Genomic DNA, 25,842 nt, shown 5'->3' with positions numbered 1-25,842 from the left:
AATTTTTTTAAAAAGAAAAAAAAATCTTTGATTGACTTCCTTGGCTCGGGTAGACTTTAGCTAGCTTGGTTGACTTATTTTGACCATTTCAAACTATGTTGAATTTGTTTATAATGTAATTAAGGCCAAAAAAAAAAATGTTAGTATAGCTAGTGATTTGGACATTTAATAATATGTAACACTATTTCATAAAGTTAAATGCTCCATGAATAAATTCTAAGCTTGATTTTTTAAATGAATGGAATACCATAGATCAACCTAAATTTCAATTGAACTCAACTTAAGAATCTAAGAACTGTTAGAATGAATTTAGTAGTATCAAGTTGAGCCTAAAATAGTAAGTTTGCTTCTTATTGGAACGTTTACAAGCTAGGTTGGATGAAATTGTTTGACGCATGAATAACACATACTTTGTAGCCCCATACACGTTATTATTTACATTATGATATTCAAATGAACTTTGTAATGTATATACTCCTTTTATGTTGATTATGGTTCTTATGCTAACATGATCACATTTTTATGCCTTAAAAGAATGCTACAATATTGCAAGTATAATAAACATGAATGAAATATCATGAATATATTTGTATGTCTCATAAGAAATTTTCCTAGGGTGTCACTAGTCTTTTTAAATAAATTTTTTTTTGTTTTTTTTTTTTGTTTTTGTACATAAGCGTTATGACATACATGTAACAACGGTCATCTTACTTTTTTTTAGAAAAGTAATATCGTTACATTATCGGGCTCAAGTTTTTTATTCGAACTCCATGTCCATCAAACGTTCATTAGCAAGTAATGATAATTCGAACATGAACAATGATGAATTTAATTCTTAAAACCTCCTTAGTAACAAGGATGTAAAATCACTACAATTCCAAGGTCCAAAACATAATTATATACGTTAAATCAATTGCAAAAGATTGGATTAGAGGTCTCAAAATTTATTTGGATTAGAGGAAAAATGAATGTTACAAAACTTAATTGTCCTCAACATGATACATTAAGCAAGCCTGTAATAATAATAGTTCCCCCCTCCAATGGCTATATTGGTTAGCTGCATTATGAAGTTGTAGAGGTTAAAATCCTGATAAAAGTGAAAGATCAGCTATGCCTCTTGGAAGATCTGCAATTTTTTTGAGAAGAGCCAGCCTATTTTTACGGATCTTTTCATCGTCCTGTCATCGAATGAACACGAGATTTATGAACAAAAACATGTTAATTGAGTTATTTGGTAAAATTTCAGAACATTTATGCTGAACACGACAAACGGGGAACATACCACCATGACAAAGACATGCTCAAAGAAATCTTCAAGTGGTTGTATGAGGTTTGAAGATATTTCAAAGAACTCGTCAACCTCAATGCCTGGATGAACTTGGTTTTTGATTGATAAAAACGTATTCCATAGACCTCTTTCTTCATTTGATTCAAAGGCAGCCTCATCAACCTTAACAGATAATAACAAGTACAAAGAGAAACATGGAATGATTGATAAATTAGAACAACTTTAACATTTTCATTATGAACAGAGAATTGTAATCAGGTACCTCCATAGCATTGTCAACATCCTTCCCAGAAATGATTCTTGTTGGACGTGCATATGCCTCCACGATTTTCGGGAACAGATCGCCTTTCGACATAGCATTCATCTAAATCATTCCATAACAACACCATTTAAGCAAAAAAATTATCACGAAAAAGAAAAAAAAAAGACTGATTATAGTCCTCTTTGGGCTTTCCCTGCTCGGCTTCAAGATTTTTAAAACGCGTTTGCTAGGGAGAGGTTTCTACATCTTTATAAAGAATGTTTCGTTCTCCTCCCCAATTGATGTGGGATCTCAAAGAATAATATAATAACAAAGAATGGATGAACGAATATATACTTTATGAGCCGTCTTCGCTGCTAGACATGGAAAATTTGAACGCTCTGCAAGAACTGAACGAACTATTTCTGAATTCAAACCCTTATCCACCTGCAAATGAATCATAAAAGAAACAACTTATCTCTTACTAGTAGGATGCATCGATACGAGATTGTTTCGTTTGAAGACTACACTTACCAGAAATTGTTCGAGCCTTCGAGTAACAAATAGATTTACCTGAAAAGGATAAACTTTAGAAATATGGTCATGATTCATGACGCTTATTGAATTACATGAATTATTTAAGCATTTATATTATTTGTACAGCACAAAATGTACAAGTTGGACATAGAACTTCTACATATAGGAAAAACAAGTAACAATAGGAGCATGATGAAAGAAGTAACGGCTACTTCTTCTTTTCGTTTTTTGGACAAAAAAACCTGGCAGTGTATTAAGGAAAGGATATAACTTCGGGGCAGGGGGAAGAGGGATATAAGAGAATTGTTATGAGATCCCACATCGGTTGGAGAGGGGAACGAAACATTCTTTATAAGGGTGCGGAAACCTCTCCCTAGCAGATGCGTTTTAAAAACATTGAGGGGAAACTCGAAAGGGAAAGCTCAAAGAAGACAATATCTACTAGTGGAGGGCTTTTGCTCTTACAAATGTTATCAGAGCCAAACATCGGGCGGTGTGCTAGCGAGGGCGCTGATCCCCGAAGAGGGGGAGGAAGGGTGGACATCAGATGGTGTGCCAACGAGGACGTTGGGCCCTAAAGAGGGTAGATTTTGAGATCCCACGTCGATTGAAGAGAGGAACGAGTGCCAGTGAGGACGCTGGGCCCCTAAGTGGGTGGATTGTGAGATCCCACATTGATTGGAGAGGGGAATGAGTGTCAGTGAGGACGTTGGGTCCCAAAGGGGGGTGGATTGTGAGATCCCACCTCGGTTAGAGAAGGAAACAAAACATTCTTTATAAGGGTGTGGAAACCTCTCCCTAGCAGACACGTTTTAAAAACCTTGAGGGGAAGCCCGAAAGGAAAAATTTAAAGAGAACAATATCTGTTACCGGTGGGGTTGAGCTGTTATAATTATGGTGGGGTTGGGCTGTTATAATTATTGTTGCTAATTATTGTTGCTAAGACACCACCCAGATGCATTGGTATAAAAATGCTTGGTCAAGGGATAACTGCTACAAAAAAACACGGCTACAGGTAATTGCCCTTATTTGATATTACCATTTAACCTTTTATTCTTCTTCTCATTATGAAAGGAATACGTTGATCCAACTTTCACAGATCTAAAATATAAAACTGCATCTCACATTATCAATAACGTTGCTATCAACTTTAATGGGTTGGGTATCAGCTGCAAGTCTCAGAGCTCGCTCTAGATCAAGATTCTTATCCTTCTCCACCAATATTTGGACCTACAAATAACCATTACCAACTCACTTATTCAACTGCAATTGTGGTCTCCTTTGAATATTTTAAAATAACTTACAAGGCCATAAGAAATTCTCCGCAAGCCAAATGGATCACTTGTAGAACTAGGCTGACAGCCAACAGCAAATAAGCCAACAAGGCTATCTAATCTGCAGACCACATAAAAATAGAGAACCTTAAAGCAATAAATTACTAAGATAGTAAAAAAGGGAAATTTAGATGAAGTTTGGGCGTAGTTTGACCTGTCAGCAACAGCCAAAACTATTCCAACATCACTCTTTGGAAGAATATCACCAGAAAATCTGGGAAGTGTAATCTCAAACAAGGCTTCTGCTACCTGGAAAAACATCACCAAAAACAGGGAATCCAGGTCAAAATCATAATTGACAAGAGTTATAATAAGCAAAATATTAGACTCAAAGATAGAGTGGTTAATTGTTTAGCTAACTAGATAATTAGGCATGCAGTATTTTTTATATGAATACTAACTAGATAATCAGGCAAGGTTTTTAAAACGCGTCTGCTAGGTAGGAAGAGGTTTCCACACCCTTATAAAAAATGCTTTGTTCTCCTGCCCAACCGATGTGGGATCTCACAATCCACCCCCCTTCGGGGCCCAACGTCCTTGGTGACATTTGTTCCCTTCTCCAGTCGATGTGAGACCCCCAATCCACCCCCCTTTGAGGCTCAGTGTCCTTGCTGGCACACCGCCTTGTGTCCACCACCTCCAGGGCTCAACCCTCTCATTGGCACATCGCCCGGTGTCTGGTTTTGATACCATTTGTGACAGCCCAAGCCCACCACTAGTAGATATTGTCCTCTTTGGGCTTTCCCTTTCGGGCTTCCCCTCAAAGTTTTTAAAATGCATATGCTAGAGAGAGGTTTCCACACTGTTACAAAAAATGCTTCGTTCATCTCTTCAACCGATGTGGGACCTCATAGTCCACCCCCCTTCGGGACCCAGTATCCTCACTGACACTCGTTCCCCTCTCCAATCAATGTCGTTTCCCTCTGCAATCGATGTGGAATCTCACAATCCTCCCATTTTTAGGGCCCAACATCCTGTTGGCACACGGTGTCTGGCTCTGATACCATTTGTAACAGCCCAAGCCCACTACTAGCAGATATTGTTTTCTTTGGGGCTTTCCCTTTCGGGCTTCCCTCAAGGGTTTTAAAACGCATCTGCTAGGTAGAGATTTCCACACCCTTATAAAGAATGCTTCGTGCTCCACCCCAACCAACGTAGGATCTCACACTGCCAGCTACCCCTATCTGCATTTTCCAGAAGCTATCTCCTCCTAAGTACAAGAACCTGCAGTATTCTGACAAATTATGGGGGAGACAAAGTATATAACACAAAGTACCTGCTCTGAAAAACCTTCACGCAAAGCATAATGTCGTGCCATTATTCCTGCAAGTGAAGTAAATTCTGTGACAACAGCAGTAGCAAGATCTGACATGGCAAGGGATGCAGCTTCCTGAACGATTTCAAGCAAATCTTCACTAATTCCCATCGCAAGGCTTAGTTTCACAACCGTTGCTTCCATACGTGTCATCTTGTCGAGCATTGATCCTAATTTTTCCTATTTTTAAAAGAAACATGGGCTATTAGAAGTAGAAGAACATGCATACAGCCAAAACCTCATACATGATACTGCAAAAATAAAAACTCACATGAAACAGAATACCACTCAGTTGATTTCTAAACTGAGAAAACCTTTTACTTGTATCTGTCTCGTAGAAAAATTTGGCATCTTCATAGCGAGCTCTGAAAAAGAAAAGAACAGACCTTAACTATTAGATTTCTGCATCAATTACTGAGCTAGGGGAATAGAGAGTGTTTGACATCATTTACTTATAAAGTTATTTTATTGAAATAAGTTTTTAAGCAATAAGCACAATTATATAAACTTTATTCATCGTTGATAAAAATAGCTTCAAACATTTCAAGATATTATTCGATTGTTTTTCAATCAACCAAGGTCTTTGGGCTAGATAATGATAAGAACTCAAAACTCAAAAAACAAAATCTAAGGGCCTAAGTTCACATAATAAGAAAGAGTGTGGACCCTAGCAACCGTCGTGACACAATTAAGAGTTTACTAAGCATTTGTATTCACTCCATGTTTTCCATGTTTTCAGGTAACTAAGGAGTTGGTCGAGGTTCGGAGCGGATCTAGAGCAGGTCAGTCATACAGAACAACACCGTTTTCAACTATGTTAATGTTTTGAGTTGTTGTGTTCACCAGGCCCAATGTATTCAAACATTATTTTGGATCCATAAATAAAATGTATTCATGTTTTGTTTTAAATGCGAAAAATATTACCGTGTTTTATTTTTCCTTCTATATTTTCATGATTCTAAGTCACGATCAAGCCGAAAATCACGTCGTGACACATATTATGCACATGTCCAAATTACAACTCTGAAATAATCAGGAATATATGTATACAAAACTACCTTAGTACGGCTTCATTTCCTTTTCTTACAACTTTGTCATCAATTTCTCCATTTGCTACCTGAAAGAAAAATCCAAACCAAATATGAACTAACAAGAGTTTCACGTGGGGACGGTACAATATTGAGATCTACAGATTGACAAAGTGACTCTCACAGCAATGAAGTATGGCATCAGCTTTCCATTAGCATTTCTAAGTGAAAAATATTTCTGATGCTTCTGCATAACCTGATAGACAATTACAAAAAATTGAGGCACCACTGCTAAACCAGCACAAACTGAGCAGAATAGTAGATACAACAGAGAAGGGTTGTATGCTGCAAGAGAGATATCTAAATTTATTGTGAAAGGAGTTACCAAATTAGAGTGAACTTCCACGAGCAGGCATTGTTTCGTGTCGGGAAATATAATAAAACATAGCATAAAATTATGATACCAGAAGATCTTCTGGAAGAACATTAAAACCTTACCATTGTTAGAAGATCTTCTGGAAGCTCCAAGAAGGAATCATTGAACTTTCCAAGTATTGAAACAGGTTTCTCGACAAGATTTACAACCTAACGCGTTCTCTTAAAAGAGTTAAGAACATCATTAGAATAATGAAATCAAGAACATCACAACTATATTACCTCATCAAGCAAGGCCTCATTAATAACAGTTTTCCCTTGGACGCTTTGTGCCAATATGGAAGACTGGTCCAAGATTTTTCTTTTGCGGTCCTATGAAAGCAAGTAGTCATTTAACTATTTAAAAAAAACACACATAAAAGGCAATGGGTAGACACAAACATATTTAGCCAATATGAGCATAGTTCAACTAGCATAAAACACGTATCCTTGACCACAAGGTCGAAGAATTGAATCATGCAACCCGCATATTGTTGTATTAAAAAAAAAATGAAAAAGCATTGACATCTTTAAATCACTAAAAATTTGTGTTCATCACTTGGATCATGTAAATACATATTTATGAAGAAAGAGTAATTGAGCTAATTTTAAACTAAAAAAATGCTTTCAAGGTCATACATAAATTCTTAATCCCACCTCAACTTCAAGAATAATTTTAGCATCCTTCATTGCCTCCATAAAAGATTCTGCACTATCTACCTGTGACAGGATCCAAAGCGATAATCAAATACTATAAATGCAAGAAAATATTACATAGAATCACCACTCAACCCAAAAGCTTAAGGATATATACTCACTGGTCGAGACGGGTTTTTAATAGATATATTATTATTTAATTACTTCAAGATTGGGCTTTTAAGTCATTTGAGCTGAAAGTTAACTTGATTTGGGCTAAGTCAAGGGCTTGTTCCTTGTCAATATGGGAAATCCACTGGGAATAACAAATTGTTGAGTTATTACAATAACACAACTCACCTTAACAATAGCTGTAGAAGTGTTACGAAGACCATAGGAAGTGTTCCCACTAGATAGAAAAGTTTTGATGTCAATGTGCAGGTATACGACAAGATAATATGCAAAATCAATAATTCTGAATGGAGAGTGCACATTTCCCGTTCGCCCTTACGACCTTGTCAAGATATCAACCATCGTTGAAGATAAAAAAACCAATTGATATTGGTAGCTCACATGTTGATCTTTATGGATATCAAATTAAAATATGAACCCACATGTGAAGAAAAAACCTCAGCTTAACCAAAGAGCTAAGGCTCATAAATTTTCTCATGCACATGTCTCACATTTCACATGTAGACATCAAAGATGCAGGGATGCAGGAATGCAGGGAGAGATCATATATCACCTTAAAACACCAGCATATGAAAATGGAACAACTACATCACCGTGGAGCGCCAGAATCCAGCGAATAGGCCTGCTAAACACGACCTGCAGATCGACAGTAAAGGGCAGTGACATATCCAAAAAAAGAAAAAGAAAAAGTGAAGTACAGGATATTTAAAGAAATTGAAAATAATCTCTTTTTCATAAACATGAACATATGATGATGGACGAAACTTCAAAAGGCCTGATGAAGTATCCTAGAGAATCCAAACATTCATCTTGGTGGAGTTTCAGATATGAACTAGTTCAAAAGGCTACCAACCCCAAATATTTGCTCAAATTCAGTGGCAAAGCAACTTGTCTCGTTTGTTTACCAACCAAACTAATGCCAAAAAAATTCTATAACTCGCCATGTATCTTGTTCCTATAAAAAGTGAAACACAAGATTCTTACTGCATAGTGTTTCCAATCTGGATCTTTAAATTAAAAAGATATAAGAGTTCCTTTCAACCTAGCTTTGCAATAAATAGCTGGAACTGCACGTACCCAATAGTACTAAAGTGTTCGTGTAACAGTCCAAGTCCACCGCTAGCAGATATTGTCCTCTTTGGGCTTTCCCTTTCGGGCTCCCCTCAAGGTTTTTAAAACGCATATACTAGGGAGAGGTTTCCACACCCTTATAAAGAATACTTCGTTCTCCTCCATAACTGATGTGGGATCTCGCAGTTCATGATAAAAGATACTTTTTGCCCTTGATTCAATAAGCTTCCACTTTTTAGTGTCCAATTGCATACTTTATTTTCAATCTTCAACATTTTAGTATCCAAAATTGTATGATTAAGTAGCATATTTTGGATACCATATGGGGAGCATTAACGAACTTAATCTCTTTTCCTTTCATCATGCTCAAGTGCACATTGTTATAGGTATGGAGATATTATGAAGAGAAATCACAAAATAAATTTCTGGCCACATTTCACTTAATTTTTTAACCAAAAAAAAAGAAAAAAAAAAAGGACTGCAGCAGCTCGGTACTTCAAATGGAAAAGAGAAAACAGAGAATTAAAAATCAAGAGCCACATGATATCAACTGAAACATGCTCTGTGTCCATACCTGAGAATTCCATCTCATCGACTTTGGGAATGATATTTTCGCCATAATGGCAGGTAAATTGTCAGAAAAAATCTGGAACAAAATAAAATAAATATTAGAGTAAAATTAGAAGAGCCTATAAACACTTCAGTTGCAATAAATAACAAGCAAATATTCGATGTATTTACGAAATGATCAATACCATCAGGATCAACTACACTGAGATTTCGACAAAACTAACTTGGAAGGGCTAAGATGACTAACCATAACTTACTGACATACTCAAATTAACTATGGACATGCATTTAACATTTTTAAATTCACTGAAACATCATCACCTGAATTAGTGGGTACAAAACTGTTGATACTCCCAATAAAAGCAGTTTTTTTAGGGACCCCTAAGTTCTAAATGATAAATAATTCACATAAAATACGAAATGTTTAGGACTAAAGAAAATACAGAAGTAAATAGATAACAAAATGGGTCATAGGATAGCATTTCGAAGTGTTCATGGGTTTTGGATAGTGGTTCGTAGGAGGATGAATGGAATGAAGCTGAAAAGTAAAGCAAGATTTCCATGGATTAATGTGGTTAAAGATTTATATTTAGAGTATTTGATTTGCAACAGACCAAAGTAGTCTCAAACAAAGATAATCTAATTGATTTTAAAATCGAATTATTCTAAAAGTCAAACTTTCGTGTTCACAAACAAGACTGGTTTCTGATTATTCCTCCAATATAATCAATTATAGTTGAGAGGCATTTTTGCAAGTGCAAGATTTGTTTCTCGGAGCACTTTTTTTTCGAAGTACGTTGTAGGGAGGGTCATAATTACGTTTTTTAAAATATCAACGTAAAGTTCTCTCTTTTTTGGAAGAAAAAATATGCAGATAAGTATACTACATACAAAAGGAAGTGAGGAAAGAGGAAAATAACATTACAACCTCTAAAGCAAGCCGAGAAGACTCCATTACACGAGCATATACGTACTCTGTCTTTCCTGAAATATGAAAAAAAAAAAAAAAAAAAAAAAAAACTCTTAAGGAACCATTATGACATCATGAACTTGAGACGAAAGAGGAGTGACTTTCCAATAGACTTCCAGCGTTTCGTGAAGAATGCATTCATTGTGGAAACATGAGAAAGTTATGTATCCTTACCCAGATTTGAGGAGAACAGGAAAAAGCAAGGCTCGTTGAGAACAGTTATTCAAGATTCAGTTTGTTTAGGACACAAGGTACAACCTATAGAATATATCCCTTTCGAGTATGATCCACCCAAGGTTTAGCTCGAAAGTATTTTATAAGCTATTATCTAAAAGCTTAGATATAACCAACTCAAACTCGATGATCAACTAAAAGAATGTAGAAGATAATACCCCTGTTCTTATTGTCAATGGATAAAATCTATTTGTAGGAGTGTAATAGAGGTTATTTGCATATTTTTATAAACTTGAAGTTTAATTCACTTTACATGGACAACCTTTTATCCTCGAACCCTGATCTCTGGAAAAAAAAAAAATAATAATAAATTTTGCGTGCTTATGAATATTGAGAGAGGTAGAGTGGCCTTTTGATCAGACACCTATTGAGTTAAGGAAATTTTAAATTTTGAACTTTAAATGAAAACTTGGGATTTAAGTACTCAACTTTGGAGACTTACCATCGATCTTCCTGTACAATGATTCACGTGAGATGAAGTATCTTCGGCAAAAGCCCTCAGCAGCCTACCACAAAATACTTGGTCTCAGTGAAGATATTATATTTCATTAAGTAAAAAAACAAGTATCAAGTTGATGTAGGCTTGTAGAATCCAATAAATTACTTTTCAAGACATCAACACTTGAAACTAAGGACTTTGATTTGCCCATTAGCATAAGGGGAAGGATAAAAAAAATCATCCCAAGCTTGAGCAAGAGAGATTTAAGGGGCACATAACCCGACACCACAAACCAAAGAAGAGAAAAAGGGAAATATTTTTAACAAAAAAACAACTTTTTCATCAAAAAGTGATTAACAGCAGTTAATATTCTAACCTTGAAAAGATAAAACATAACTCACTATACAATTGATATAAATTCTCGATTTTATTTTCGAACATATATATATGAAATGTTAAAAAAAGAAAAGAAAAAATAAATAAATAGTTGAGAGCAATTCAACTAGAACATTTTCAACTTAACCTCAAAGTGGGAATGAACCAATTGTCATAAAACCATCTACTATTAACAAATAAGTGGTAAATATATTTGTTGAAATAATCAAATATACCGTAACCCACTAGCTTAAGCTTTGGGGTTGATCACTAATTTAACATGGTACAAGTTCCTGTGTTCGAACCCTCAATAACAACGTTTTCTTCCTCGTTACTTGATTTCCGTTGTTGCACATATTACAAATTTTGAAGCCCACAAGTGAAGAGAAGTGTTGAAATAATTAAATTTTACGTAACTCATCAGCTTAACTTTTTTAGATTGATTAAATTTTACGAACACAGGAGTTTGTTCTGCAGTTTCACAATATCACATATCAAAATGTCTGGGAATCTAGATGCTCGACATACCTAGATGACAGTGTTTGTTCTGCAAAAACTTGCATGAGAAAGCATTTTAACTGTATTTGTCATACAAAATTTTGGACATGGGAAAACATTAAATTCATATATATTTTCAACCATATCCTTATGGTTTTTTCTTTTTTTTTCCTTTTTTTTTTTTTTTTTTTTTTTTGAAGAAATGACTTTTTTTTTAAATTTATAAACCTTGCAGGAATGAACAATTACAGATGAAAGAAGATGGCCACGGAAAAAATACAGCTACTCCCAAAAAACTTGTTAGAGTTCTGCTACGCAACAATAGAGCACAATAGCATTTTGCACCCACATCTTTGAATTTGAGGGTAAAAAGCTCGCTTGTATGGAGACGGCGATTCTTCAGGATCAAACCTATGGGACATAAGGAATGATCGAAGGGGATAAAAAAGGAAAAAAAAAAAAAAAAAATACCTCGTTCAATCAGAAGAAAGAACCATGACCAAATACAGAGTGAAACTTGGAAGGAAAGAGCTTGAATGACCAAATACAACACAAAAGGTCGCCCTCACAAAATCAAGCCAAAGACAACTCCTAAGAACCATAAAAATCTTAAACAAAAGCCGCAAAAAAGAATTGAATAGAAACAACTGAGGAAACTAAAAGAAGCTCCTACCAAATAGAAAAACCACCAAAGAGAAAAGAAAAATTGAGGTCCAAACCACCGATGGAGAAACACTAAACTCAAACCTCAAGGGAACGAACAAGTATCAAAAAGAAATTCCATTGACAAAAGAATGAAATCTTAGTGAAAACATTAAGGATCTGCTACAGAAAATTCTTGTCAACAATTTTGAATGACAGTTTCTTAACAGATGGGCCAAAAGACTCCATACGTTTTCTTCAACATTATATGAATTCAAAGGATTAACCTTAGTGAATGGAGAAAATGAAGAATGATGCACTTTTCTTCAAGTATTATAGGAAAGAGGATAAGGTGCAATAAAATATTCCTAAGGATTTAGAAGACCTCAAGCGCCCTAATGGAATCACTAAACAGGGTCCCAATGGCCTCAATAGGTACCTCTTTAAGGTAGGAGCAATACGAAAGGCATCTGAACCCTCAAGGCCTCGCTACAGTAAAAGAGGCTAATCGTGCAAGCATTGGCCACGAAATGCACAAAGGATATGTGAGTTTTCCTTTGAAGCATGCAAAAAAGTCTGGTGGATGGACGAATAAATCAACAAACGGCCGTGAACAATTATGTTGAGGAAACTTTTCATCTTCAACAACAAAGCTAATACAAAAAACGTCCAACAAATTGAAAAGTCTTTTAGATCCAAGGTGCTTTTATAAGATATTTAGATGAAGGAAATCAATTAGATTAGTAATTTAAATTGAAGTTGGGATGGAACCACAAAGGTTCTTCTCAACTTAAAAATAAGCAGCACCACAATCTAACCGAATTAGAGTTTTAGAAGAAACTCAAATCAAACCACCAAAGTGTTACCTGCTCCAATGAAAGTGCATATTCGAATCATGAAGAGGTAAGTTCATGATTTTAATCCAACCCCATAACCTGTGATGAATTCTGGTTTGTTATGCTTGCTACTCATCTTTCAATCTTCAAATGGAAATGACCAATACTTAATCATTTACCCAAATGACCAAGACCAACTAAAAGATTAGCACCTTCCATTTGAAGCAATGTTTTTTTATCATCCATAAAAGGAGTAATTGAAAAACTAGATTCAAAGTGGACTTCAATGGACCTCAAAAAATCATGTTAAACCAACGAGAAAGGAACTACCAACAAAGAACTCCATTCAAACAGAAACTAGCAACTAAATCTAAATAAATCCAACCAGATAAATTAGGGAGGTCAACCACTTCTAACTTAATGGGATTAGATCAATATCATTTGACAATCCACCTTTAGCTGAGTAATAGATATCCTTCATTCTCAGCTTGGATACTAACTCATGAATTACACAAATATCTTCTAACTTAAGGCTAATCCTTCGACAAATATTATTCATTCTCAACTTGGATACTAACTCATAAAGCAATAAGTTGTGAAGTTTTTTTGTTAGTATCTGTTAGTTAAAGCAATGAGAGCACATAACTCATGCATACTATACCCTTAGAGCACTTCCACGGGAGTTGTTTGCCTCTCTAATGCTCACTCCTTAGTGGAGCTCTTCCATGGGCATTACTTGCCTCTCTCATGCTCATTCCTCTTAGAGCTCTTCCACGGGCGTTGCTTGCCTCTCTCATGCGCACTCCTCTTGCTTACCTATCTCATACTCACTCCACTTGGAGCATTTCCACATGCATTGTTTACTTCTCTCATGCTCACTCCTCTTGGAACACTTCCACGGGGTTGTTTGCCTTTCTGGTTCTCAATCCTCTTAGAGCTCTTCCACAGGCTTTGTTTGCCTCTTTAATACTCATTTCTCAAATAGAACTGACTGGTGTTTGGAAAAACTCCATCACTTGTAATCATCCTATTTTTCTTGCTGTCACAACTGCATTCTTTACCAATTCCAAAACCTCAGTGGCAAGGTATTTGAGGATGAGATCAGTGCAGCTATAGCAGTGCACTTGCCTTTCTTAAGGTGTCGTCTAACTCTTCCATCCTGAAATTGGAGTCCCGTCTTGACAGACTAGAAGATCCTAGCTATGTTCCCTTCTTTTCTTCCCTCAATGCCCTTGGTTCTCTATATTATTGAATACTTCGAATATGAATCTTGAAATTTGGTGCTTATGATGATTGAAAGAACGACTTGATATTTTTCAGACATGATGGTGAAATAATCAAGAGGGCTAGAAATAAGTCCTATTTCCCACTTGAAGTATGGTATATTAGATTCTCGGCCTCCCCTGAAAATTCTATATTCTCAAAAATTGATGGAATAGGTAGGAATGCAATAATGATCCTTAAAGAATAGAAAGCGTTATGGTTTCAAACCCATTGGTTTCCTGCCAATGTTACGCAATGAGCCAAATTATTGCTGCTGTTGACTGGGCTTTGTTTGTTGTTTCAATGAAAATTGCAAGTGGGCCTAACACAAGAGTCCGGGCTTTCGATGCTGCAAAGGGGCTTGACTCTAACGCAAATGGAAGTTCAAGACTTTAAGAGTTAAAAGGGAAATCGCAAGTAGGAACACAAATGGGCCACTGATTCCGTCCCTTAGTGTTGCTGCTGGATTCTCAAATTCGCGACTTTGATGGGTTACAACCTCAATACACAACCAGTTGAGTGCCAAAATTGTTGCTCAAGCCTCTGGTGCAAATGGATTTAACACATGAAACTGCGACATCAATGGCTTCAAGCTTCTGCTTCAGTTATGAATATCACAACCAAACATTGACAATCACAATAGCATTCTTATATGAATGGTTGTTGGCATGAGATTGTTCTTCCTCTATTCCAAGATTTAAAAGAACCTAGGTCACGAAGGAAGATCGATAGCTATGAAGCTCCAAATAAATTTGGTTATGGTGGAAGATCGGTGCCTATGAAGGCTCTGAATAATTTGGATAAGGTGGAAGATTGATAGCTACGAGGCACACTGATTAATTAGACCTCCCAGAATAGAATGACTCTGATAATTATCATACTCACATTTCTTCTTTTCATATTAATTTTTCATAGAAGTACCTGTGTCTTTTATAATATAAAATAGCTAACTAAATACATAGGTACTAGATAAAAATAAATCTAAATAAATCCCTTGACACAAGGTAACAATATCTATAAATTAGGGAGGTCAACTACATCCTTTATTCAATGATGACAAATGCGGTTAACTAAAATGCTGATGAGATAGGTGGTTTCGTTAGTATAACTAGAGTTCCACGAGTACAGTTCTTTTTTTTCTCACGAAATCCTCAAGATCTTGGCATCCTTTACTCTAATAAAGGGTATTCAACATGAGATGACAAATAGGGTTCACTGAAATGTTTGCTAGATAATGGTAGACCCCCCTCCCCTAAATAATCTGGATCTTTGGCAAAGTTTTCATACCACACACCTCAACAACGTAGAGGTAGCACGTTCGTTCTCCTCAAAAAAAATATTATATTGTTATGGCAATAAGATTGCAGTTGAAATCTGAAATAGTAGAACTACAAGTTCGTTGAACGTAAAATGCATCGTTCATTTTTCCTCTAGCAAGCATTTCGAAGTATCAAAATGATGGGAAAACATTCACCTTTGTAGGGTTTCCTTGGTCGTCAAAAGCTTTTGAAACAGGGGGTCCTCTGACTTCAATCTCTTTCTCTACTTGTTTAGAGCACAGACTCTCAACTGTGACCTGGTAAGGTTGAAAATCGTTAAAGATCATGAACAGCAACCACCATGAGATATGCAAAACCAACTAAAAGCTCACCAAAATAGAAAACTAACCAACAACACACCAAAAGGCAAAGTAAACCCCCACCCGCCAACAAACTAAAAAATTAACTAGATGTTGTTTAAAGTGAATTCTAATCCTTCCTTCCACATCCTGTGGTAGGTTAGAGTATGTTCAACAAGCATTTTGGATCCCTTTTAATAGGGAAAATAGATTACGACCTCTTCTCATTTCTAGGCACCTAGACAAGATATGGGCCAACATTGTTTTAACCCAACCAAATGAATTCTGGTTGCAAAAGAAATCTACAAGATAATCACTTCTCAAAATTAACAAAAGATCGTCAAAACATTGCCAACATGCTAAAAGGGTGTGAAGTTACTATACCACTAGCCTGCGGGGTGTGCCAAAAGCTTGCACATTACCATGGCTTAGCCTATGTTTTTCAAGTAACTGCAACATATATGTTTTGAGCTGCAATAAAAAGTCGTTCCTAGTCAATATCAACTAGCAGAGAGATAAAATAATGCTTGTTAATAGCAACATTATAGTAATGATAGTTATTTCCCTGAACACAACAATAAGAGGACGAATACTTTCTGGAGAATTAAGCTGTTACAGAAGGAAAAGGAAATTTCCATACCACACTTCAAGCTCAACTACTTTAGCAACAATAAAATATAGACTATTAAATGGATATAAATATGAAGAAAATACCAACAGAAATAAAATATTGGGTTTGATATAGTGGATAGAAATAATAAAATATAGCCATCTGGATCAACTTAAAGAGTAACTTCTCAACTTCCGAGCAATGGTGTCAAGTGTCACGGTCATGCTTGTCCAAGAAGTGTTGTCTGTGACCGCATGTCAAATGTCCTGGTCATACTTGTCCAGGAAGTGTTGTTCATGGCCGCATGCCCATTTCAAACCCTTTTTACTTGCTTTCATTTTAGATAGGCCTTTATTATTCTTGTTGTGTCAATATGGGGGTGTATGACCCGTCATCAAAATCCTATCTATTCTCGCCAGAGTTAAAATGCCCCAAAATGTACTAGGGACATGTGACTAGTTGTCAATTCTTCCTACCCGGGTTATACGCTACCAAAGTTGTGGTTGTTGCTTATTTGCTTTTAGCTTATAACATTGATTTTTTTTAAAATTGTTTTCAACACATTTTCTCGCTCACGTTTTCTAAAACATTTCTCTCAAATGTGACCTGAGGCTCGATCTTACGTCAAAGTTGTCCACAAAGTCCAACTTCTATACGGTTGACTTGTTCGCTAGGTTAGAACAAATATCGCACCATCATTGTCCCGCTGCAACAAGAGTGCGATTGTGACACCAAGTAGGTCTGGTTATTTATAATTGTCAATGGAATTTTAAAAATCAAGAGGGATGACAAAATAACATAGTGTATCATTCGCATCTATATACATATTCCATCAAGAATTTGTGTCAGTTTATCATCTTTGGTCCACATTTTTCTGATCATTGAGGGTCTAAACATGCATGTATTGCAGATACTAGTGTAATATTGTCGGAAATTCTACTAGGCCTGGGTTCTCAACAATTTCTCTACTACTGCATTTTCATGAAACGAAAGAAAAACAAACAGGAAAGAACCGTGAGTTTGCTTATTTAAATGAGGATGTTCCTTTTCTTTCCTCATAGTAACTTTCTAACTGTCCATTTTCTATTGTTCCTAATAAAAGCACCATGCCGCACCAATTAATAAACAAAGAAGTTATTTAATCCACATCATGCAGGGAAGTTCCAAAATTATCTTCTTTTAAAATGAAACAATTACAAAAAGGAGTCTCAATAAAAAATAAGGCTAAGCTGATAGTTACAAAAAACACTGACGCTCATTAAGAGAAAATAAACCTAGACAAATTCCAAAGATTCTCCCCAGACCCTCCACCCCACGAAAAAATTTACAGTTTCTCTCAGGCTAAATATACCACAAGGCAAAATGCAAAACTAGCGAAAAAAAAAAAAAAGAACCCTTCCTTTACTAGAAAAGGAGGTGTAAGAGCACCTCCTCAAACATTGAACAACAACTGCTATTATGAACCGATGCAAGCCTGAAAGTCTTAAGGAACCGGTTCCATAGAGTACTAGTGAAATAACAACTCCAAAGCAAGTGGTTCAGATCCTCCTCCTATTTCTTACAAAGAACGCACAATTGAGGTCATATCACAATGGAGGAAAGCCTCTGGATACGATCTGGAGTATTCACTCTCCCATGCAAAACTTTCCAAGCGAAGAATTTTCCTTTCTTAAACTATCTCGTGCAAAGCTTCTGCATACGATCTTGTGTAGGTGTATTACATGCCAAAGTTATTCACAAACTGCAATTCAACCCTTCTTCAGTTGAAGGGCCTGTCTTTGCTGCTGGCATAAGTTGTTCAAAAAGTTTAACATTAATTATGGTCAATCAAGAGGAAGAATCTTAGCTTCTCGTGGTCTAAGGCTGGGGATCCTCTTTCCCCTTCTCTTTCTCTTTCTTCTTTAAAGATCTTTGGAAAACTAAGACAAATTTCTTCATATGGATTCTGGTATTATGATGGAGTTAATATTGCATATACTCTTTAAAAGAAGCTTTATTTTATGGCTCTATCTCTATCCTTTTTCCATTTGAGTTTTGCAGCTCTTGAAGATCAAGTTCATATATTCATACGGTGTTCTTCCTCATGTTTATGCTAGTTCTCTTTGTTCTCTATTTTCAACATAAGCTGAGATTTTGGTGAAGAACTTGTGGCAATGCTTGTCAAATTCTTTGTATTCTACTTTTCCAGTCAACTCTAAGCTTATTTGTATTAATGCTTCTAAATCTATTCTCTTACACATTTGGTTGGAGCATAACCAAATATTATTTAGGACAAATTTTTATTCATGGTCGGAGAATTTTAAACTTATCAAGATCAAGGTTCCTATTGGTGCTCCTTTTCAAAAGCTTTCGAGGGTTATTCTATGCAAGATATTTGTAGCCATTGGAAGACTTGGTTAGGATCCTTTTGGTGCGCTCTTCCCTAATTTGTGTGATTATTCTACCTATGGGAAAGGTTTTGTGTAATCATCAGTGACTACAGGAGTTCTATAATCTGCTAAGATCCTTTTCTCTCTTGCCTTTGTATCTTTTCACGTTCCAAAAATAAAAACAAATAACAAATTATTTCATACTTGTTGGCTTGCATCCACAACATCTTTAGGTGGTATCTCTTCAGTTCCAATTTCAAGAACAAACCACCTCGCATCTTCATGCACCTGTCGCATATAAAAGATGAAATCTTGAGAAAAAGTTAATGTACAGGTAATAATGACTTGTATTTTAGAAATTGTAAAACATATAATCAAAACAAAATACATGAAAATTTGAGCAGCTTATTTTGATAAGAGTGGCCAAATTGAAATAGATAACTCTGCTGAAACTGTTTTGGAGAACCTCTTGCCTCTTCCTCTCAAAAGCTTATATGAACTTTTCTATAACTCATTTATAAATGAAAAAATATGTAAAAAAACAAATACTACAATTAAAAGGGAAAAAAAGACTTCTAATATAAAACAAATCTAATCCTAACTTGGGGGAACAAACCTCATACACATTCAAGGAAAAAGTAAAAATAATAAAGAAAAACCAACGGGATAAAATTTGGAATATGTAGTGGGACTATCAACAATAATGATAACAAACTAAATCACCAGCATATGAATATTAACCTTTTTGACTGCAGCGTCCAGAAGTTCTTTGGGACATACAAGATCAACAGAATCAGAAACAACACCAAGTGGATGTCCTAGTGATTCTCGGGTTTTCAACCACAGTTGCGCACACTGACGAGCTAAACTGATGGAACAAAAATTAATTTCAGTACATACAGAAATCAAGACTAATTACTTGTTAATGAATATTACAACAGTATAATGAAAAGTATTAGAAACTTGCAAATGAAAAGAAGAATTTCAAAATAAGGATCGTTTCAAAATAAAACATAAGAAAAGGACCAAGAAGCTGAATGAAAAGCGGAGAATGAGGTAATCTACTCATTATCAAAGAGGAACGCCCTAATTCGGTACGAGTTTTGTCGTGTGTGGGAATGGAAGGGAAAATTATCTTGTTTTTCTAGTCTAAAAGGGAAAACTTTTCCAACCTTTTTTACTGCAGCGTCCAGAAGGATATAATCTCCCTAAGAGGGAGAAAAAGAAAAATGCCAAAAAGAACCAACAACTAGAAAAGGGGACCATAAAAGGGAAACCGAAATAGGAAACTAAAACCAACTGACCACAAATGAAAATCCCGGAGCCGATTAGAACCAAAAAAGTCAAAAAGAGCGCCATAACCGGAGTGGAGTAAATAACACAAAACCAACTGCAACCAAAAAGCCTTGAAGTCTTGTAAAACAAGACGCAAGTGGCTCTTGTAGGAATCATATACTTCAAGTCCACAAACTTTAAGAAAAGAAGATAACTTTCTCAATGCCCTCTGAAAAAGATGCTTGAAGATTTGGAGAAGAATTAGCAAAAGTAGGATCATCTTCATCTTCGGGAGATGCATTTCGTCCAATGAAGAATGAAAAATTCTGATCAAATCTGCACTAGTAAGACTCACCATAGATTCCTCCAAATTATCTTGAAACTATCTTTGAATGTCTCATTTGTTGACCAGAAACATTCTTTCAACAGAAGAAGAATAAGGCCTTGCTATTTTTTTTTTTTTTTTTTTAACAAGAAACAACTTTTTATTAATACAAAGAAAAGAATACAAGTTCACTAAGTTAACAAGAAACAATTTTTTTTTTTACAAGTTAATCAAATTACCTCGATAAGACAAAATAAAACTTCGCTAAGTTAAACCATGATACGGCTTCCTTCTTAAGTCAAAAGAGAAATTTTACAAAACTCAAAACCGAAGGCTTTTATCAACGACGGAAATTTGACCGATAGAGATGAAGAAATAGGAGGCTTCTTATCTCAATCTTGAAATAGTAAGTAAAAAGCTGTAGAAAAAGAATCTTCAAGAACATTTGCCTCCATACTGAAATCCACACAATGAATGACTGATTCCACACTATGCAAACTTGCCTCGAATTCAACCTCAGAGGCATTACCATGAGGCGTAAGGTCTTTTGTCAAGTGAACTAACTTCTCTTGTTAAACATATATATCGATCCAAAGAAGTGAAGACTTGGTTGTTTTTTTCGAGTAAGATAGGTAAAGAGGAGGGAGAAAACGCTCAATTGAAGCTGAATTCAAAGAGTTTTGCTCAAAGCATGTATGGGATGAAGAGAAGACCCTTTTTTCGAGAATAAAACAAAGGATAGGAAATAAATGGAAATAAAGAGCCTTTCTTAGATGGTGGAATGATCTCTTCATCTTTCAAAATCTGATAAATTTTATTCAAATCCGATGAGTTTGAAAAGTGTAACTCACGGCTAATAATATTAGGAGGATCAAAAGGAGTGATGTCATCGAATCTAAGGAAGAAGTCTCCTCTTTTTGGAGATTTAATCAAAATTGTTGCTGATATGAAGCCACACAAATTCTTTTCCACATCAATGTATGTTGCTGAACAATCTAAGAAGTTTAAAGTTTGGGAAGAAATGGTAACAAGGCCCCCAAAATAATTCCCAATTGCCTCAAAGGTACAACACTTTCAACATGGAAGAGGTAAGTTCTTCATTGCAATCCGACCCCATAACCTTCAATCAAATCTGGGTGAGAAGGAATTCCATTGACCATTTCTTGATATTCAAACGTAAATTACCAATGAATCTCCATTTTCTACCAGAGACTTATGGTCTATAAGCTCTACCACTTTTAGCAAGGCATTATCAGAGCCCTAAACGGATTAATCATAAAGGCAACCTAAAAAATATTCTTCCAATGAATCCTTAATGTTCAACCATTTTTTATGAGCAAAAAACCAGAAACCACATATAAGTTGCTCAAATTTGTAAACACTGCGTCTTTTGCACTTACCTAAACTCTAGAATCTTCCCTTTTTATCCAATGAAATTGAGGAGAAAGATCTCAAGGTGAAGAATAAGGCAAAAAGTTCATTACATTAGTATGATGATTCTTTCCTTGAACATACTCAGCATATAAAACTTTGTTCAGATCATTACACCCAGGCAAACGATTTAAACAAGCACCACGAATCATTTCCAAGAAAATAAACCAGCCTATTTTGTTGTAGCTACTAGAACCATTACTACTGATCTAGAGCCATAAGGTTTTAAAACCATACATTCAATAATCCAACCAAAACTTCTTACTTAACCAGCAAATCCCTAACTCTCCCTCAGCATGCCTAAAGAACGGCAAAAGGCCACCTACATGTTAACGTTTACACTGATGCTGATTAGGCATACAGCACCACTAACAGAAGATCAGCCTATGGTTACTACTCTTTCGTCCAAAGGTATCTAGTTGTCTGACCTAGTAAAAAAACAAAGTGTTCTGGCCAAAAGTAGCGACGAAGCAGAGTTTATGGTGTTAGCCCCAGATAAGAGAATTCCACTTCCATTATTGTTCTTTTTTCTTCCCAAAGTTGAAGTGAATTTATGAAGGTATAGAGATAAAAAATTAAAAATTTGAAACGAAAAAAAAGAGACTATTGGAAGAATTGAAATTCTCCCCCGTAACAATTTCCATTGTTCACAATTCATTCATAGAACATAAAATATCGAGATTGATAAACACTTCATAAGAGAAGATTGATGCAGGAGTAATACGCATTATTGACATTCCAACAACGGAGCAAATTGTTGATGTGTTAACTAAGGGACTCCTAAAGTTAGAATTCAATAAGCTGATTAACAAGATGGGAAGAAAGACACCGAAGAAAGAGAAAAAATTAAAGACGTTGCTCTAACCTTCGCATTCGACCAAAATAACGAGCACGCTCAGTTACTCCAACGAAACCTCTAGAGTCCAGTATGTTGAAAGCATGAGATGCCTTCAATACCTGATCATACCTATTATGTTGTATGCCATTTACTAGTCAAAAAATAATTATACAAATAATAATAATTTTTTTAATTTTAAAAAATAACCCATAGATAGAGTATCAGTATACAACTAATGGAACAAACATACGCAGGGATAGGTAATCCTAAAGCAAGCAAGGCATGAGCTTCCTCCTCAAAGATGTTGAAATGTTTCTGAATCTGGTGAACGTTGGCATGTTCTAAATAATATGCACTCATTTCCTTCCTGAAATAACAAGAGTAACAAATTGAAATAATTATACACTTCAAGCCTCTTCGTTTCAGAGAATATTATTATTAATAGAACAATAAAGAAAGAAAGAAGTTCAAATAAGTGTGATTCATTACTCATTCTCCAAGAACAGCTCCCCGTATGTGATTCCATCAGCATACTGAATTTTCTTAAAATGATTAACACCCTGCACAGATTACATCAAGGAAAACTCAATGAAGTGGGGGAAAAAATAAATCTAGAGAATCACGGTAAAATAAGATTCTTTGACAACAAAAAATCAAGAGTAAAGTGTTGTCCAACCGGGCCGAAAGTGCTAAACTACAAATTTTCAAAAATCTTTCATTCTCTAGAGATAACTCCTCCAAAAATATCCTCAATTTTATGAGGTAGAAAAATATCTCCTCGTTTTAACAATCACTTCTTCAAAAAAAAAACTTTTTAATTTCGTGTCAAAAATGTATATATAGAAAAGAAACCAAAAAAGAAAAAGGAAAGGAAGACAGCCACTCAGTTAGAAAATGCCGAGTGCCCAAGGAAGGGTTGGACTCATTAAGAAACTTTAACCAAAGGTCCATAAGCCAACTAGCAAGCCAATAATGAAAAAACTAGTTGTCCAAAGAATAAAGATTCAAAATACCAATAATATGTATTCGAGCGAAAACACTGAAAAATAAAATCTTTTCATTAAGAATACAGAAGTATTGAACCTTATCGAGGCCAAAGAATAAAGAATCAAGACACACCATGCAAGGGTATTAAAAGTTTAGAAATTAAAATATGCTGATAATATGAGAATATAAAAGGGAAAATTTAAAATTTACATATTGTTCATTTTATTTTCTACTTAAATGTAAAAATTAAGCAATTTAAATTTGTTCTTTTATGATAAACAACTTTGTTCGAATAGGACTTCAAATCCCCAACCTTTCCCACTAGAAATATAATAATTAAACTCTTTTATGCTCAGAATGATCCTGTTTATGTTATACTCAAAAAGTATTTTTAAAAGGCGAACTAGGATACCATAATTACCTGCAGTAACATGAGGATACGTTCAAGACCGTACGTGATTTCAACAGATACGGGCAATAGTTGTTGACTTCCAGACTGAAAAATAGAGAAAACGAGATCAATACCGACGGTACGAGAAATCACTGAATCTTTGCAATGAATTTCAAAATCTTAAAAACAGAACAGGAAGAAATAATATTCAATTATATAATAGCCACTTCCAACAAAAATAAAAAGTTTTCAACTCATGCATCGAATGTTTCTACAGTAGTTTCTTCCATGTTTGAATTGCATAGCATGTTTACATAGCTGCATTTGTGTGGAATTTCACTTAAATAACACTAATTCTTTATCGGAAATAAATGACCAGTTAGTAATACCTGCTGAAAGTAAGTGAATTGTGTAATCTCCATTCCATCCATCCAGATTTCCCATCCCAATCCCCAAGCGCCAAGTACCTAAAAGAGCAGTCCAAATTAAGAAAATGAATTCCAGTGTAAATTAAATTTTGATTAGTTTCTTAATTTCCACAATTATTCATGAAATGCTTGTCGGCATCGTCATTGCTGTAACACACCTTTTTTCAAAACTTGAACCCCACGTGAATCGAACACACAATTGCAAGACCAAGTTTGAAGTTGTCAAAGTTGAGTAGATTTGAAACTTAAGTTGGATTTTGCTTCAAACGAATTTAGTTTTGTACATCTTGGATGCTTTTCTTTTGTTTTTGTTTTTTTTTTTTTTTTTTTTTTTTTTTTACCAAAAACAACTTCTCATTGGTATAAGAAAAAGGAAAATGTTCGAAAGGATACCAACTCTCAAAAGGAGTGAAAAAGAAAATAGAACCTAAAGACAGACAAGATCTTAAAGCAAATACAAACATCAAACCAAAGCTCAACTCCAAACCAAACCCATATAGCAACCACGACAATTATTCAGTTGACTAGGTGTCACACCAATTTTTCCACTAGTTGACCATGAAACACAAAGAGTCTAGATGTCACACCAATTTATCCTCTTGTTGACTAGGAAAGAAACCATAAGTATTCTACCGAAGAATAATGTAACCATTAATCTCGCTTGAGAGAGAAATCAAGGAAGGTCTTCCATTCTCTATGTACCATCAATTAGACATGGAGTACGCCTCATTTTTTATTGATGAAATGAAAAGAGACTAATCAGTAATAAATTTTTTTAACAAGTAATGAAATGAAAAGAAGAACCAATATAATGATGTAGAACATGGTAGTATTAACACACGCATCCCTACAAACGAAAAAAAAAAAAAAAAAAAAAAGGAAAAGAAAAGAAATGAGACGATAGGACAATATATGACAGATTACCGGACTCTCCCAATTGTCCTCTACAAAACGGATATCATGTGCAGCAACATCAATTCCTATAAGGCATATAGAAGAGGCATATGGCATCAGCTGACCGTATATTTCATTAAAAGCCCCCAAGAAGGTGAAGATTTTTACTTGGCACAAGTTGACAAAGTTAAATATACCTTGGGTTATCAACAAACTTTTCATTAATGAAACACTTGCTTCTTTTATAATAAATAACTTTTTTTCACTTTGCAACAATGGCATGTTATCAAATATGAGCATATGTATTTTACCAAAGTTCAACACAAATGGATCGTTAGAGAACCTATGTCGTACCTAAAGCAGAGAGACTTTGGATGAAAAGGTCTTGTGAGTTTCCAGGATCAGGCTTCAAAATCACCTGTGATCACATGTAACATAAAAGAAAATTATAAGTGAGAAGGAATAAAAATAATAAATAAATAAAAAAGCGTACATAAGAAAGGGCACAGGTGTGAAGCTTGTTATTCTCTCAAGTAATTGCAAGTAATATAGGCCAATCAATTCCTTAGCAAATTTAACCGTCTTTCGAGATCTGATATTGAAAAATACAACATAAAAAGGAGAAAATAACACTACAGTGACAGTTATGGACAAGCTTCGTATGGAATTGAGACTAGTAAATAGTTTTGGGACATGTAGGACACGTTTTAATGCAAGGAATTGAGAGATGAATACATCACCTAATCCTACAACAATGATATGGGTCCCCATTTGCCACCATAATATTTCGACT

The 25,842-nt window shown here is 35.2% G+C and overlaps 1 protein-coding gene across 2 annotated transcripts in view; it reads right to left on the bottom strand.

Moving 5' to 3' along the window:
* Nucleotides 1–928: 928 nt before the first annotated feature.
* Nucleotides 929–25,842, bottom strand: part of EDD1 (glycine-tRNA ligase) — a 33,892-nt gene continuing 8,978 nt past the window's right edge. For both annotated transcript variants that reach the window (XM_087129025.1, XM_087129026.1), the window contains exons 5-35: nt 25,404–25,467; nt 25,080–25,135; nt 24,117–24,194; nt 23,758–23,832; nt 22,839–22,909; nt 22,600–22,716; nt 22,377–22,478; nt 19,222–19,348; nt 18,685–18,768; nt 15,886–15,972; nt 15,358–15,459; nt 10,273–10,336; nt 9,555–9,610; nt 8,631–8,702; nt 7,539–7,621; nt 7,154–7,202; nt 6,815–6,877; nt 6,401–6,490; nt 6,242–6,328; nt 5,928–5,999; nt 5,774–5,832; nt 4,987–5,080; nt 4,677–4,895; nt 3,555–3,649; nt 3,371–3,461; nt 3,192–3,296; nt 2,064–2,102; nt 1,887–1,976; nt 1,551–1,652; nt 1,283–1,450; nt 929–1,178 (exon numbers count right to left, since the gene is read on the bottom strand). In XM_087129025.1, coding sequence (XP_086985151.1) covers nt 1,080–1,178; nt 1,283–1,450; nt 1,551–1,652; nt 1,887–1,976; nt 2,064–2,102; nt 3,192–3,296; nt 3,371–3,461; nt 3,555–3,649; nt 4,677–4,895; nt 4,987–5,080; nt 5,774–5,832; nt 5,928–5,999; nt 6,242–6,328; nt 6,401–6,490; nt 6,815–6,877; nt 7,154–7,202; nt 7,539–7,621; nt 8,631–8,702; nt 9,555–9,610; nt 10,273–10,336; nt 15,358–15,459; nt 15,886–15,972; nt 18,685–18,768; nt 19,222–19,348; nt 22,377–22,478; nt 22,600–22,716; nt 22,839–22,909; nt 23,758–23,832; nt 24,117–24,194; nt 25,080–25,135; nt 25,404–25,467 — 2,760 coding nt within the window. In that variant the 3' untranslated portion in view covers nt 929–1,079. The remainder of the gene's footprint in view (nt 1,179–1,282; nt 1,451–1,550; nt 1,653–1,886; nt 1,977–2,063; nt 2,103–3,191; nt 3,297–3,370; nt 3,462–3,554; nt 3,650–4,676; nt 4,896–4,986; nt 5,081–5,773; nt 5,833–5,927; nt 6,000–6,241; nt 6,329–6,400; nt 6,491–6,814; nt 6,878–7,153; nt 7,203–7,538; nt 7,622–8,630; nt 8,703–9,554; nt 9,611–10,272; nt 10,337–15,357; nt 15,460–15,885; nt 15,973–18,684; nt 18,769–19,221; nt 19,349–22,376; nt 22,479–22,599; nt 22,717–22,838; nt 22,910–23,757; nt 23,833–24,116; nt 24,195–25,079; nt 25,136–25,403; nt 25,468–25,842) is intronic.

Source organism: Cucurbita pepo, chromosome 12 (genome assembly GCF_057944985.1).
Source record: "Cucurbita pepo subsp. pepo isolate OVF chromosome 12, ASM5794498v1, whole genome shotgun sequence".
NCBI lineage: Eukaryota > Viridiplantae > Streptophyta > Magnoliopsida > Cucurbitales > Cucurbitaceae > Cucurbita > Cucurbita pepo.
This window is presented reverse-complemented; position numbering and strand designations above follow the sequence as displayed.